Genomic DNA, 17,021 nt, shown 5'->3' on the forward strand with positions numbered 1-17,021 from the left:
ACATTACTTTCTTATTTGTTTAGAGGCACAGCTAATGAAATGGAGAGGAGTAGGAGAATGCACTAAAAGCTGTCCATGCAGTGCCCCTACAGTCGCCCCTCTCCTCTGCTGTACCAGTGAGCAGATAGGCGATCACTCCTCTAAACTAACGAACGCATGGGCTCTAGCAGTTAGGGTACTCCTGTAATACACATAACACAAATAGAGAAGGAAGATACACATTTTGAGATATTACACGAAAAATAAAAGGTATAACAATGTTGATCTTGCCAAGCACCTGAGTGCTTATTGTTTTCTGGCATGTGAAATGTTATTAATCTGTGGGGCTTTATTATCCGTATGTGAATGGCGCACAGCTCTCTTCCCATGACTGTTCAATAGTAATAAGAGTTGAGCAAACAAGGTGGATATCTGGGTTTTGTTTAACAGGGCATTTGACACTACAGTCTCTCTGCACTTGTTTACAGGAGTCTCACATCACTGCTGCTTCCTCTCTCTGTGGCTTCCTCATGCCTCCGTACCTCTCCTCACTGCCCCTGTCACATGCAGCCCTGTCCTCACTCACACATCTCCCATCTCCTGATATACTCTGTGCTGCTGGGGACCCAGCTCCTTCCACTGTATAACTGTGTGTCTTCCTGTTGGTTCATTGCTCACATCATGTCACTGCCCCTGTCACATGCAGCCCTGTCCTCACTTACACATCCCCATCTCCTGATATACTCTGTGCTGCTGGGGTCCCAGCTCCTTCCACTGTATAACTGTGTGTCTTCCTGTTGGTTCATTGCTCACATCATGTCACTGCCCCTGTCACATGCAGCCCTGTCCTCACTTACACATCCCCATCTCCTGATATACTCTGTGCTGCTGGGGTCCCAGCTCCTTCCACTGTATAACTGTGTGTCTTCCTGTTGGTTCATTGCTCACATCATGTCACTGCCCCTGTCACATGCAGCCCTGTCCTCACTCACACATCTCCCATCTCCTGATATACTCTGTGCTGCTGGGGACCCAGCTCCTTCCACTGTATAACTGTGTGTCTTCCTGTTGGTTCATTGCTCACATCATGTCACTGCCCCTGTCACATGCAGCCCTGTCCTCACTTACACATCCCCATCTCCTGATATACTCTGTGCTGCTGGGGTCCCAGCTCCTTCCACTGTATAACTGTGTGTCTTCCTGTTGGTTCATTGCTCACATCATGTCACTGCCCCTGTCACATGCAGCCCTGTCCTCACTCACACATCTCCCATCTCCTGATATACTCTGTGCTGCTGGGGACCCAGCTCCTTCCACTGTATAACTGTGTGTCTTCCTGTTGGTTCATTGCTCACATCATGTCACTGCCCCTGTCACATGCAGCCCTGTCCTCACTTACACATCCCCATCTCCTGATATACTCTGTGCTGCTGGGGTCCCAGCTCCTTCCACTGTATAACTGTGTGTCTTCCTGTTGGTTCATTGCTCACATCATGTCACTGCCCCTGTCACATGCAGCCCTGTCCTCACTTACACATCCCCATCTCCTGATATACTCTGTGCTGCTGGGGTCCCAGCTCCTTCCACTGTATAACTGTGTGTCTTCCTGTTGGTTCATTGCTCACATCATGTCACTGCCCCTGTCACATGCAGCCCTGTCCTCACTCACACATCTCCCATCTCCTGATATACTCTGTGCTGCTGGGGACCCAGCTCCTTCCACTGTATAACTGTGTGTCTTCCTGTTGGTTCATTGCTCACATCATGTCACTGCCCCTGTCACATGCAGCCCTGTCCTCACTTACACATCCCCATCTCCTGATATACTCTGTGCTGCTGGGGTCCCAGCTCCTTCCACTGTATAACTGTGTGTCTTCCTGTTGGTTCATTGCTCACATCATGTCACTGCCCCTGTCACATGCAGCCCTGTCCTCACTTACACATCCCCATCTCCTGATATACTCTGTGCTGCTGGGGTCCCAGCTCCTTCCACTGTATAACTGTGTGTCTTCCTGTTGGTTCATTGCTCACATCATGTCACTGCCCCTGTCACATGCAGCCCTGTCCTCACTCACACATCTCCCATCTCCTGATATACTCTGTGCTGCTGGGGACCCAGCTCCTTCCACTGTATAACTGTGTGTCTTCCTGTTGGTTCATTGCTCACATCATGTCACTGCCCCTGTCACATGCAGCCCTGTCCTCACTTACACATCCCCATCTCCTGATATACTCTGTGCTGCTGGGGTCCCAGCTCCTTCCACTGTATAACTGTGTGTCTTCCTGTTGGTTCATTGCTCACATCATGTCACTGCCCCTGTCACATGCAGCCCTGTCCTCACTCACACATCTCCCATCTCCTGATATACTCTGTGCTGCTGGGGACCCAGCTCCTTCCACTGTATAACTGTGTGTCTTCCTGTTGGTCCATTCCTCACATCATGTCACTGCCCCTGTCACATGCAGCCCTGTCCTCACTCACACATCTCCCATCTCCTGATATACTCTGTGCTGCTGGGGACCCAGCTCCTTCCACTGTATAACTGTGTGTCTTCCTGTTGGTCCATTCCTCACATCATGTCACTGCCCCTGTCACATGCAGCCCTGTCCTCACACATCCCCATCTCCTGATATACTCTGTGCTGATGGGGACCCAGCTCCTTCCACTGTATAACTGTGTGTCTTCCTGTTGGTTCATTGCTCACATCATGTCACTGCCCCTGTCACATGCAGCCCTGTCCTCACTTACACATCCCCATCTCCTGATATACTCTGTGCAGCTGGGGTCCCAGCTCCTTCCACTGTATAACTGTGTGTCTTCCTGTTGGTTCATTGCTCACATCATGTCACTGCCCCTGTCACATGCAGCCCTGTCCTCACTCACACATCTCCCATCTCCTGATATACTCTGTGCTGCTGGGGTCCCAGCTCCTTCCACTGTATAACTGTGTGTCTTCCTGTTGGTTCATTGCTCACATCATGTCACTGCCCCTGTCACATGCAGCCCTGTCCTCACTTACACATCCCCATCTCCTGATATACTCTGTGCTGCTGGGGTCCCAGCTCCTTCCACTGTATAACTGTGTGTCTTCCTGTTGGTTCATTGCTCACATCATGTCACTGCCCCTGTCACATGCAGCCCTGTCCTCACTCACACATCTCCCATCTCCTGATATACTCTGTGCTGCTGGGGACCCAGCTCCTTCCACTGTATAACTGTGTGTCTTCCTGTTGGTTCATTGCTCACATCATGTCACTGCCCCTGTCACATGCAGCCCTGTCCTCACTTACACATCCCCATCTCCTGATATACTCTGTGCTGCTGGGGTCCCAGCTCCTTCCACTGTATAACTGTGTGTCTTCCTGTTGGTTCATTGCTCACATCATGTCACTGCCCCTGTCACATGCAGCCCTGTCCTCACTCACACATCTCCCATCTCCTGATATACTCTGTGCTGCTGGGGACCCAGCTCCTTCCACTGTATAACTGTGTGTCTTCCTGTTGGTCCATTCCTCACATCATGTCACTGCCCCTGTCACATGCAGCCCTGTCCTCACTCACACATCTCCCATCTCCTGATATACTCTGTGCTGCTGGGGACCCAGCTCCTTCCACTGTATAACTGTGTGTCTTCCTGTTGGTCCATTCCTCACATCATGTCACTGCCCCTGTCACATGCAGCCCTGTCCTCACACATCCCCATCTCCTGATATACTCTGTGCTGCTGGGGACCCAGCTCCTTCCACTGTATAACTGTGTGTCTTCCTGTTGGTCCATTCCTCACATCATGTCACTGCCCCTGTCACATGCAGCCCTGTCCTCACACATCCCCATCTCCTGATATACTCTGTGCTGATGGGGACCCAGCTCCTTCCACTGTATAACTGTGTGTCTTCCTGTTGGTTCATTGCTCACATCATGTCACTGCCCCTGTCACATGCAGCCCTGTCCTCACTTACACATCCCCATCTCCTGATATACTCTGTGCAGCTGGGGTCCCAGCTCCTTCCACTGTATAACTGTGTGTCTTCCTGTTGGTTCATTGCTCACATCATGTCACTGCCCCTGTCACATGCAGCCCTGTCCTCACTCACACATCTCCCATCTCCTGATATACTCTGTGCTGCTGGGGTCCCAGCTCCTTCCACTGTATAACTGTGTGTCTTCCTGTTGGTCCATTCCTCACATCATGTCACTGCCCCTGTCACATGCAGCCCTGTCCTCACTTACACATCCCCATCTCCTGATATACTCTGTGCTGCTGGGGACCCAGCTCCTTCCACTGTATAACTGTGTGTCTTCCTGTTGGTTCATTGCTCACATCATGTCACTGCCCTGTCACATGCAGCCCTGTCCTCACTTACACATCCCCATCTCCTGATATACTCTGTGCTGCTGGGGTCCCAGCTCCTTCCACTGTATAACTGTGTGTCTTCCTGTTGGTTCATTGCTCACATCATGTCACTGCCCCTGTCACATGCAGCCCTGTCCTCACTTACACATCCCCATCTCCTGATATACTCTGTGCTGCTGGGGTCCCAGCTCCTTCCACTGTATAACTGTGTGTCTTCCTGTTGGTTCATTGCTCACATCATGTCACTGCCCCTGTCACATGCAGCCCTGTCCTCACTCACACATCTCCCATCTCCTGATATACTCTGTGCTGCTGGGGACCCAGCTCCTTCCACTGTATAACTGTGTGTCTTCCTGTTGGTTCATTGCTCACATCATGTCACTGCCCCTGTCACATGCAGCCCTGTCCTCACTTACACATCCCCATCTCCTGATATACTCTGTGCTGCTGGGGTCCCAGCTCCTTCCACTGTATAACTGTGTGTCTTCCTGTTGGTTCATTGCTCACATCATGTCACTGCCCCTGTCACATGCAGCCCTGTCCTCACTCACACATCTCCCATCTCCTGATATACTCTGTGCTGCTGGGGACCCAGCTCCTTCCACTGTATAACTGTGTGTCTTCCTGTTGGTCCATTCCTCACATCATGTCACTGCCCCTGTCACATGCAGCCCTGTCCTCACTCACACATCTCCCATCTCCTGATATACTCTGTGCTGCTGGGGACCCAGCTCCTTCCACTGTATAACTGTGTGTCTTCCTGTTGGTCCATTCCTCACATCATGTCACTGCCCCTGTCACATGCAGCCCTGTCCTCACACATCCCCATCTCCTGATATACTCTGTGCTGATGGGGACCCAGCTCCTTCCACTGTATAACTGTGTGTCTTCCTGTTGGTTCATTGCTCACATCATGTCACTGCCCCTGTCACATGCAGCCCTGTCCTCACTTACACATCCCCATCTCCTGATATACTCTGTGCAGCTGGGGTCCCAGCTCCTTCCACTGTATAACTGTGTGTCTTCCTGTTGGTTCATTGCTCACATCATGTCACTGCCCCTGTCACATGCAGCCCTGTCCTCACTCACACATCTCCCATCTCCTGATATACTCTGTGCTGCTGGGGACCCAGCTCCTTCCACTGTATAACTGTGTGTCTTCCTGTTGGTTCATTGCTCACATCATGTCACTGCCCCTGTCACATGCAGCCCTGTCCTCACTTACACATCCCCATCTCCTGATATACTCTGTGCTGCTGGGGTCCCAGCTCCTTCCACTGTATAACTGTGTGTCTTCCTGTTGGTTCATTGCTCACATCATGTCACTGCCCCTGTCACATGCAGCCCTGTCCTCACTCACACATCTCCCATCTCCTGATATACTCTGTGCTGCTGGGGACCCAGCTCCTTCCACTGTATAACTGTGTGTCTTCCTGTTGGGTCATTGCTCACATCATGTCACTGCCCCTGTCACATGCAGCCCTGTCCTCACTTACACATCCCCATCTCCTGATATACTCTGTGCTGCTGGGGTCCCAGCTCCTTCCACTGTATAACTGTGTGTCTTCCTGTTGGTTCATTGCTCACATCATGTCACTGCCCCTGTCACATGCAGCCCTGTCCTCACTTACACATCCCCATCTCCTGATATACTCTGTGCTGCTGGGGTCCCAGCTCCTTCCACTGTATAACTGTGTGTCTTCCTGTTGGTTCATTGCTCACATCATGTCACTGCCCCTGTCACATGCAGCCCTGTCCTCACTCACACATCTCCCATCTCCTGATATACTCTGTGCTGCTGGGGACCCAGCTCCTTCCACTGTATAACTGTGTGTCTTCCTGTTGGTTCATTGCTCACATCATGTCACTGCCCCTGTCACATGCAGCCCTGTCCTCACTTACACATCCCCATCTCCTGATATACTCTGTGCTGCTGGGGTCCCAGCTCCTTCCACTGTATAACTGTGTGTCTTCCTGTTGGTTCATTGCTCACATCATGTCACTGCCCCTGTCACATGCAGCCCTGTCCTCACTCACACATCTCCCATCTCCTGATATACTCTGTGCTGCTGGGGACCCAGCTCCTTCCACTGTATAACTGTGTGTCTTCCTGTTGGTCCATTCCTCACATCATGTCACTGCCCCTGTCACATGCAGCCCTGTCCTCACTCACACATCTCCCATCTCCTGATATACTCTGTGCTGCTGGGGACCCAGCTCCTTCCACTGTATAACTGTGTGTCTTCCTGTTGGTCCATTCCTCACATCATGTCACTGCCCCTGTCACATGCAGCCCTGTCCTCACACATCCCCATCTCCTGATATACTCTGTGCTGATGGGGACCCAGCTCCTTCCACTGTATAACTGTGTGTCTTCCTGTTGGTTCATTGCTCACATCATGTCACTGCCCCTGTCACATGCAGCCCTGTCCTCACTTACACATCCCCATCTCCTGATATACTCTGTGCAGCTGGGGTCCCAGCTCCTTCCACTGTATAACTGTGTGTCTTCCTGTTGGTTCATTGCTCACATCATGTCACTGCCCCTGTCACATGCAGCCCTGTCCTCACTCACACATCTCCCATCTCCTGATATACTCTGTGCTGCTGGGGACCCAGCTCCTTCCACTGTATAACTGTGTGTCTTCCTGTTGGTCCATTCCTCACATCATGTCACTGCCCCTGTCACATGCAGCCCTGTCCTCACTCACACATCTCCCATCTCCTGATATACTCTGTGCTGCTGGGGTCCCAGCTCCTTCCACTGTATAACTGTGTGTCTTCCTGTTGGTCCATTCCTCACATCATGTCACTGCCCCTGTCACATGCAGCCCTGTCCTCACTTACACATCCCCATCTCCTGATATACTCTGTGCTGCTGGGGACCCAGCTCCTTCCACTGTATAACTGTGTGTCTTCCTGTTGGTTCATTGCTCACATCATGTCACTGCCCCTGTCACATGCAGCCCTGTCCTCACTCACACATCTCCCATCTCCTGATATACTCTGTGCTGCTGGGGACCCAGCTCCTTCCACTGTATAACTGTGTGTCTTCCTGTTGGTTCATTGCTCACATCATGTCACTGCCCCTGTCACATGCAGCCCTGTCCTCACTTACACATCCCCATCTCCTGATATACTCTGTGCAGCTGGGGTCCCAGCTCCTTCCACTGTATAACTGTGTGTCTTCCTGTTGGTTCATTGCTCACATCATGTCACTGCCCCTGTCACATGCAGCCCTGTCCTCACTTACACATCCCCATCTCCTGATATACTCTGTGCTGCTGGGGACCCAGCTCCTTCCACTGTATAACTGTGTGTCTTCCTGTTGGTCCATTCCTCACATCATGTCACTGCCCCTGTCACATGCAGCCCTGTCCTCACTTACACATCCCCATCTCCTGATATACTCTGTGCTGCTGGGGACCCAGCTCCTTCCACTGTATAACTGTGTGTCTTCCTGTTGGTTCATTGCTCACATCATGTCACTGCCCTGTCACATGCAGCCCTGTCCTCACTTACACATCCCCATCTCCTGATATACTCTGTGCTGCTGGGGACCCAGCTCCTTCCACTGTATAACTGTGTGTCTTCCTGTTGGTTCATTGCTCACATCATGTCACTGCCCCTGTCACATGCAGCCCTGTCCTCACTTACACATCCCCATCTCCTGATATACTCTGTGCAGCTGGGGTCCCAGCTCCTTCCACTGTATAACTGTGTGTCTTCCTGTTGGTTCATTGCTCACATCATGTCACTGCCCCTGTCACATGCAGCCCTGTCCTCACTCACACATCTCCCATCTCCTGATATACTCTGTGCTGCTGGGGACCCAGCTCCTTCCACTGTATAACTGTGTGTCTTCCTGTTGGTCCATTCCTCACATCATGTCACTGCCCCTGTCACATGCAGCCCTGTCCTCACTCGCACATCTCCCATCTCCTGATATACTCTGTGCTGCTGGGGTCCCAGCTCCTTCCACTGTATAACTGTGTGTCTTCCTGTTGGTCCATTCCTCACATCATGTCACTGCCCCTGTCACATGCAGCCCTGTCCTCACTTACACATCCCCATCTCCTGATATACTCTGTGCTGCTGGGGACCCAGCTCCTTCCACTGTATAACTGTGTGTCTTCCTGTTGGTTCATTGCTCACATCATGTCACTGCCCCTGTCACATGCAGCCCTGTCCTCACTCACACATCTCCCATCTCCTGATATACTCTGTGCAGCTGGGGACCCAGCTCCTTCCACTGTATAACTGTGTGTCTTCCTGTTGGTCCATTCCTCACATCATGTCACTGCCCCTGTCACATGCAGCCCTGTCCTCACTCACACATCTCCCATCTCCTGATATACTCTGTGCTGCTGGGGTCCCAGCTCCTTCCACTGTATAACTGTGTGTCTTCCTGTTGGTCCATTCCTCACATCATGTCACTGCCCCTGTCACATGCAGCCCTGTCCTCACGAACATGATCACACCTGTGTACAGGTCACAGTCTCTCACGAGGTCATTACACTTTTATCTCCCACACACTTTAAAACTTGGAACATAATGCCATAAAGAAGATGAAGACTGAATACTGAAGGAGCTCTGATCCTATTACAACCCCCTTTCTGTTAGAATAGTGGATAAGGTCAGCGGTACTTATCACAAGATTTATAAACGTTGTAGTGGTTTAATCATTTCTGATGTTGCAGCGTTGTATCTTTATTTCTTATCTGTTTTAACCTTGCTTACTCTGCTGTCCCAGGTGTGAGAGCTGTGTTGAGCTGCTGTTCGTCCGAGGTTCTGGTACATGTCAGGAATGCAATACTCCACTCAGGAAAAGCAACTTCCGAGTGCAGCTCTTTGAAGACCCCACGATCGATAAAGAAGTAGAGATTCGAAAAAAAATCTTGAAAATGTGAGTTTATCTTTCAGCCCATTACTTTCAGGACTGGTAACGGGATGTAGTCAAACAGTCGACAATTATACTGTTGACACTACAATGTTGACAAGCAACAGGTCGACATACTAACGTCGACATTTTGACCATGCCTGCACAATGAATACCGACATTATAATGCCAAAACATCATACCACATCCCTTGTAATAGGAACTAAGCTTAGGCCCGTATTCAGTTTGAGCGGACCTGCGATACTTTTCCGCCTCCCAGACTTTTCGCCTACATCGCGTGTTTTGCAGGCGGAAAAGTATCGCGCTCGTGCCCGCGTATCCCCGTATTCAATTTGAAAGTAGGCCAAAACGGGACCCGGCGAAACATAAAACAAGCGGAAAGTCCTGTCAGATTTGGGGAAATCAGCCTGACACCCCCCAAAAGATGCTCTGACATGGGGGTTCCCTATGGTTACCCCCGATGTGGCTTGCTGAAGGTATTTGGTTTTTTTAAACGGGCCCAATAGCTGCTAAGTAGCTTTTTTGTATATGTGGTGCAGAATAGTATTCAGAAGGTTTTTTTGCTGAAATTAACTTATCCCAGCAAATTTGGGGTACTTGAAAATGGGGGTCAGCATATTTTAAAGTTGCTAAAGTTAAGTTTAAAAAATTGTGAAAAATCCACCTGCCACAAGCCCCTGCAATGAAAAAAACATCTGGGGCATACTTGGGGACCCCCCCAGAGTCTAGTTCGCTAGTTTTTAACTTTGTCCCCCAACATTTTTTTTTTCGCCTCAAAATAAGTGATTTTTTTTTTTTTTTAATTTGTTGACACAGATTACCTTTGGGGGACTATCTGAAGCCTGCATGGGGGTTCCCGCAACATTGCACCTCAAAACCCCAATTCTGCACTTTTTTCTGCCTGCTATTCATAGGCGAAACTTTTCCGCCTACTACATTGCATTGACTTTCCGCCTAGGCGGAAAGTCTTTCAAATTGCATACGGAGATACTTTTCCGCATGGCAATATGACATCATCGGCGAAACTTTTTTGCCAATTCCGGCTTTTCTCCTCAAATTGAATACGGGCCTATGTTGGCAAACATGAGACTGAAAGCAATACTTGTACATGTTGGTTGCCTTAAAGGGGCTATCCATTAGCCGATAAAATTAACGATTGAACGATATATCGTTCAATCGTTCATTATATCTGCTAATGGATAGACCCTGAACGATGATAGATGCGCACTCCCGTGGCCGATAGATCGCATCGATCATCTCTCCAACATGTCGGTCAATTATTGCATATAGCTGTACGATATTAGCAATATCGTGCAGTTTATATGCAGTAAACGACGAAAGATATTAGCAGCAGCTACAGAGAAAAAAATCCGCTCCCTGAATGATGTCATGCGATATCATTCGTCGTTTGCCAAAATCTGTCATGTACATGACAGATATCGTTCAGCACAGGCACCGTAATTTTCAATAGATAACTTTTGTCTTTCATCGCTCAGAAATACATCTGCTAATGGATAGGCCCCTTTACTGACAAATATGGTCTTCATTTGTTTAACAAGCTATGTTTAATTGTGCACCAATGATGAGCTGTATCTGAGCACTCATTGAGTTTGGAAATATACAATGGGAATTATATATTTTAAATTGCATATATTGAAAAATTAAATGTCATACTATTCTCCTGGAAAGTCAGGGAGGATAGGCAAGTTGCAGAGAGTTCTCTTACTCCCCTGGGAGAGTATTTTCAGAGAGTTCTCTCGGTTTCCTGGGAGAGTAGGCAACCCTTCAAGATCTCGTCCACTTCTCCAGTGAAGTAGTATCATGTGGGGCCATAATGATGCGTTTCACTGCGGCATTACATTGTAGTGAGAGGACCCAAAATGATGCTAATTGCAGTATCATACCCATCGCACATCCTACCTTGACACATCACCTCCCCCCCCCAAGGCCAATATAAAAAAAAAAGTCAGTAATTATGATGTCATGCATAAAGAAAGTATAAACCTAGTTCTCTAAAGTTCCTGTTATTTGTCCTTTCGCCTGTGAATATAGCTTTGCTTGCATGTGGAGTTTAGCAAATCTCGCATTGGTTAATTTACTACATTTGGCCTCTAGTACTATTTTTGGAAAATTAATTTCAATTCTTTCAGTACAGTGCTGTATGCTTAGAAGAACATGTATGCTCTCTGGTATTGTATAAAAAAAAAAAGGCTTTCATGAAAGTATATTGAATTTCTCAAGGAAGCGGGAGGGGGTGTAAAATAAAATAAAAAAAATAAAAAAAGCCCTTGAGGGGCCACATCCGATTTAATCTTTACTTTAATTTGCAGATTCTTGTTCTAAATTTGCCAATGCAAAATAAACCAAAATGGCATGAAATATGAGCAGAGTTCATATAATGCGTCATGTAAATATTCCGAGTCTGTTTGAAAACACAAATCTTCCTGGATTCTGCAGTAGTTTTAAGATTTGAAATACAAAAAGTAAAAATAAGAATAATAACATTGGAATATATCCTGGAATGCTTTCTATGTTGTGCGTTTAATAGCACTAGGTAGCGACACCTAACATTTGGAAAATCTAATAAAACAAATTCATATTGATCAGACGTCCATTAGCCAGCGTTGGTGTTGCTGAATTATTGAACTATAGTTAATTTTCTCAATTATTCTTGCTAGATACAATAAGCGTGAGGAAGACTTTCCATCTCTGAGAGCATACAATGATTTTTTGGAAGAAATTGAGGAAATGGGTAAGTGCATTAAAGAAATGGGATTTTTTTTTTTTTAAGTGTTTTCATATAGCTTCACCTCCTAAATTTCAATTGTACCCCTCACATAGGCAGCCATTTATGGTCTAAACCATTTTTGACAAGAACACAACCTAACCTGTTAGTACAGGGGTCAGGGAACTTTTTTACCTTTTATCCCAAAATATATTTAGATACGCCAATGTTACCCCCTTGATTTGAAAGGAAGGAAATCATATAGTAGTGCCCCCATATAATGCCCCTGTAGTAGTACCTCCATATAATGCCCCTGTAGTAGTGCCCCCATAAAATGCCCCTATAGTAGTGACCCCATAAAATGCCCCTGTAGTAGTGCCCCCATATAATGCCCCTGTAGTAGTGCCCCCATATAATGCCCCTGTAGTAGTGCCCCCATATAATGCCCCTGTAGTAGTGCCCCCATATAATGCCCCTGTAGTAGTTCCCCCATATAGTGCCCTTGTAGTAGTTCCCCCATATAGTGCCCCCATATAGTGCCCCTGTAGTAGTGCCCCCATATAATGACTCTGTAGTGCCGCTTGTACAAAAAAACCCACTTACCTTAATCCCCGCCCCTGCATCCGCCGCCGTCCTGTCCGCCCGGCTGCTCCTCGGAACTATGGGAGAGACGTCATGATGTCTCTCCCATAGTGCGCATGGAGAGAGCCGGAAGCTGGAGTTCAGAAGAGAACTCTGGCTAACGTGGCGCTGCAGGGAAGGAGCCGGGCGCCCGCTGGTAATAACATCTCAGCGGGCGTCCGGCTTAAAGCCTCCCTGCGCCACAGCCGGGCATGCATATGAATCATTCTATATTATAGAATGATTGATTCATATGCTTGCCCGGCTGCCCGTCCATTACCCCCAGGAATTTCATTTTTACCCCATGTGGGGTAATTTACCCCTGTTCCCCGACCACTGTGTTAGTAGATACTAGCCAAGCTGTAACTAAGCATGTTAGTGCCCTGGGTGAGAGAAAACACGCCATCACTGCCACCCCCCCATCTTGGTGGCAGTGATGGTAATAGCAGTGGTATGCCATTGGGGAAAGCATGGTCAACATACTGTGGGGGATTCACAAGTGCTAAACAGTCCTCCAACAGCTTCCTCCTCAGAACCTGTGGCTTTTTATTGATCCTTGTCAGCATGAAAGTACACGGCTATCTTTGTGCAAGGCCAATCCCCCATCCCTGGCCTTCATTTCAAACACACTGGAAAGACATCATAGACCACTGTTGGGTGCAGGTGGTCTCTTTTTTGTGAGCAGTGGAACAAATTTGGGACCCTCCTACCAGGAGTTGGCAGGCCGTGCAGTCCTCCCTTACCTGTTCATGCAAATTTGATGCCTGTGCCGCTGCTGGCGCTTTAACCTTAGTTGCTGCTTGCCTGGAACCTTGAACATTGGGGCTCTGTTTTGGAAAAGGGATAAGTGCTATTAACCTCCTGGTGAACTGAGCAATGAATGAAGAATCTAGGCCTCCCCCATTCCCCCGACCTGCCAAATTGTAAATACATAGCATCCATGTCTAATAATTAGGCCGCCTTCCCCCAAACCAGGCTGATATTGAATTATGTGTTAGTGTTTAAAACAGACCTTTCCACAAATATACCCAAAATTAAATAAATAGCATGAACATTTGATAAGTAGACCTATTATGCAGCCATTGAATTAATAGCATTTTTACTTAATATATCTATTTTCTCGTACCTCCAGCACTGACATTAAACATATAGTATTACCAATTTATAAAGTGGCCTATATACCTCTCTAAACTGTAATGTAACGCCAAAATCAACAATATTGCTTAACAATGCTAATTACTTAACGTGCATGGAAAGTAAGCTACTGTATCTGTGTGCCTCTGTTGGGAGGGGGTTAAATAGTCGACAGTTACCACGTTGAGAACACAATGTATACATAGTTCAACAAGTCAACATGGTCACAGTGCCAACATCTGAAATATCGACATTCTCAGAATGCTGAGGGTTAAGCTGTGGACACGCCATACGATGGTGTGACGCGGCGATGCAATGATAGCTTGTGTGTGTGGCACACTGTACAATCCAGCGTACGATGACGCAGTATATCATCACATGCTGCATGTAACTGCACCACGTCATTTACTGCATCCTCCCATCTGACGTGCAGGACAGCAGATGGGACGATGCAATGAGCCGCCGTCGGGAACGATGAATTGGGCGTACACACTGTACGATATATATCTTTCTGATTAGCAATGGAACGATATATATCACACAATACATAATATAGTGTGTACCCAGCTTTATTCTTAGGCTGCCGCTCCATCAGATGACTCTGCCACTGTGGGTCGGAGATGCCACTACCGCCGGGACTAGATAAGTGACCGCTGGGCCACCAGGGACGTTAGCTCAACTTTCTGTTATGTCGGCATCTCATCCGTGTAGACGTGATGAATATTGAAATGGTCATTGCCCATATGCTAAGTATGTCAACATTTCAACATTCTCATGTCAACCCAATATGCCACACCCATTGGGAAATATTATTGTGTAGCTGAATAACAGATTTTGGAGGAGGTGGGTGACTGCTTACATGTGCACTGATTCTGATAATTCTCTCTTATACATGTATCTAGACGGTCAGTTCAATGCACATAGCTATAGAAAGCCTGGTAGTCATGAGACTGGGCGCTGTGCCTTTTTTTTCTGCTATCTGGCATATGCCATAGTGAAATACAACTGACCTGGAGATTTCACAAGGATGTCTATAAAATCACAGATGATCAAATGGTTTTGTGCATAGTTTATTGTTTGTTAGGTTTATTTGGTTCGGTAACTGTATGGTAAGGTTTCACACGTCTGGTCCTTAAGTACTCCAAACAGATGTTTTCAGTATTTCACATAATATATTGGTAAGGTAATCCATTTGCCAGGGCCAATAAATATTCCATCTCTTCCCACGGAGGCAAATGAGGAACATGACCTGTTGGCACTACTTGAAGACCAGAAAAGAGAGAACCTGAATCAAAGAGTCGTCAGCTTGACCTATTTCATCCTGGAGAATGAAAGACAAGTGTCTCATGAATGATATGGGGGATGCAGTCAGGAAGCCGACGGTCTAAATGCTGACCGCCGGCTTCCCGACTGTCTAATCCTGGCAGGGGTCTAATGATAGGGTCTGGTTGACATTTCCGTATTTTGGGTGTGAAGCTTTTAGATTATGCCAAATTGTGAAAATATATCATGAAATTGATTTTTGCCTATCTTTAATTGATGCAATTTTGCTGCTCACATTTTTATTAATGCATCTATTGATTTATGTCGTTTTTACTGTTTTTGCTTTTTTTTTTTTCTGCCTCTTGAGCAGTATATAACCTGACCAACAATATGGATATCGAAGACACGAAAAGAAAAATAGATCAGTACCAAAAGGAGAACAAAGACACCATTCAAAGAAACAAAGTAAAACTGGTTAGTACATTCAGTGCGGTATGACAGGTGAACGTAGTAACCAATATTGTGTGATGGATTGTCCTTAACCAGGGGCGGATTAATAGAGAAAGGGGGCCGTGTGCAGCCTCTATGCGGCCCCTTCTCTCTCTGCTGCACAGATGCAAGTAGATTATGGCACTGCGCCAAAGTGTACTGCGCCTGCGTGGGTCTCGGGGAACATGGTAGCCGTGCCATATTCCCAGTGATTTATGTACTGCGCTTGCGCAAATCTCGCTCCATTTTCTCCCAGTGATATGTGCAGTGCCAACGCAGGAGTCAGGAGAGGTAAGTATACTAAATGGGTGCAGGGAGTGCGGCCCCGAGCCCGTTCTAGATCCACCACTGTTATTAAGACTTCAATAGCAGAGACTCGAAAATTAAAATATTAATGAGAATATGGCATATGAAGAATAACTCTCGCTCCTGTAACTGTTAATCTAAGGTTGAATGTCCATCCATATAAATTGCTCTTGTGTATTTTGGCATGGTATTATTTTTACATATCAAATGTTGCACCAGTGGTGTCTGCTGTCTAGTACGGTATGCAGTCGGGATGCCGACCGTTGGCATCCCGACTGTTTACTCCCGGCAAGGGTCTAATGACAGGCGTCGAAATCCTGACGCCTGTCATTTTACCTACGCCGGGAGCCCAATGCCCGGCATCCCAATTTGAAGGTAAGCCGGGCATGGACAGCCGCGGGGGGGGGGGGGGGGAGGGTTAGTTTAGGGGCTCCCGGGGGGGACTAAGGGAGGGTTAGGGGGGAGGGGTTAGGTTAGTGAATAGGAAAATACTTACCTGTCGGGATTAGAACCGCCGGCCTTCCAGCGTTTGCATTAGATCCATCGGGCATGCGTCCGGCGGTGAATCATACCGATCCCGTCTAGTACTACTAGTTGCTGCTGCCTAATGCTCCACGTGACTTGCTGCCTAATTGCTCGCTCAAAATGTTGGTTACTGTGGTATAAACTCATATGTGCCTGCATTTGACAAAGCATTTCAGGGAGGTTGTGAAAACAGCAGCTATCCGAAATTTGCCAACGGGGAAGGGGGGGGGGGGGTGAATGGGGTGGAAACCTGTTTCACATATGGTCTCTCATTACACCCCTTTTTTTTTTTTTTTTTGGATTAATGATATTGGTTTTATTCATGGGAAGTGATTTTTTTTTTTATATATTTGTAACTGTATGTTTTACATATGCGCATATGTCCTTCTGCCAGTCATATGGTTTAATATTTTATATAATATTGTTTTGTATTAAACTAGCATTGCTATTGATCTGTTTGTATAGTTTATTAATTTTTTTAATGATTATGATATTATTTTGCGCTCACTCTTTGCCATATATTTAGATGGCCAATAAGTCTGCTCTTTAGCCCATGAACCCACTAATGTGAGATGTTTTACCATAGGCGTGACTGTGCATTCAAAATATGATATACTGTACTATATTCTAGCATCTTAATGACCCCCTCTGATTCTCTCCCTTCCACCAGATGCATACAATTCACCACGCATCCCCTGCAATGCAGCACGCATCCCCTGCAATG

At 47.3% G+C, this 17,021-nt stretch overlaps 1 protein-coding gene across 1 annotated transcript in view; it reads left to right on the top strand.

Annotated features, from left to right (window-relative positions):
- The window catches only part of MNAT1 (MNAT1 component of CDK activating kinase), a 216,797-nt gene that overhangs the window by 39,446 nt on the left and 160,330 nt on the right, over nt 1-17,021 (top strand). The window contains exons 2-4 of the mRNA XM_088473767.1: nt 9,088-9,240; nt 11,913-11,986; nt 15,348-15,451. Of these exons, the coding sequence (XP_088329893.1) occupies nt 9,088-9,240; nt 11,913-11,986; nt 15,348-15,451 (331 nt within the window). The remainder of the gene's footprint in view (nt 1-9,087; nt 9,241-11,912; nt 11,987-15,347; nt 15,452-17,021) is intronic.

The sequence above is a fragment of the Taudactylus pleione genome, unplaced genomic scaffold (assembly GCF_031769625.1).
Source record: "Taudactylus pleione unplaced genomic scaffold, aTauple2 ptg000139l, whole genome shotgun sequence".
Lineage (NCBI taxonomy): Eukaryota > Metazoa > Chordata > Amphibia > Anura > Myobatrachidae > Taudactylus > Taudactylus pleione.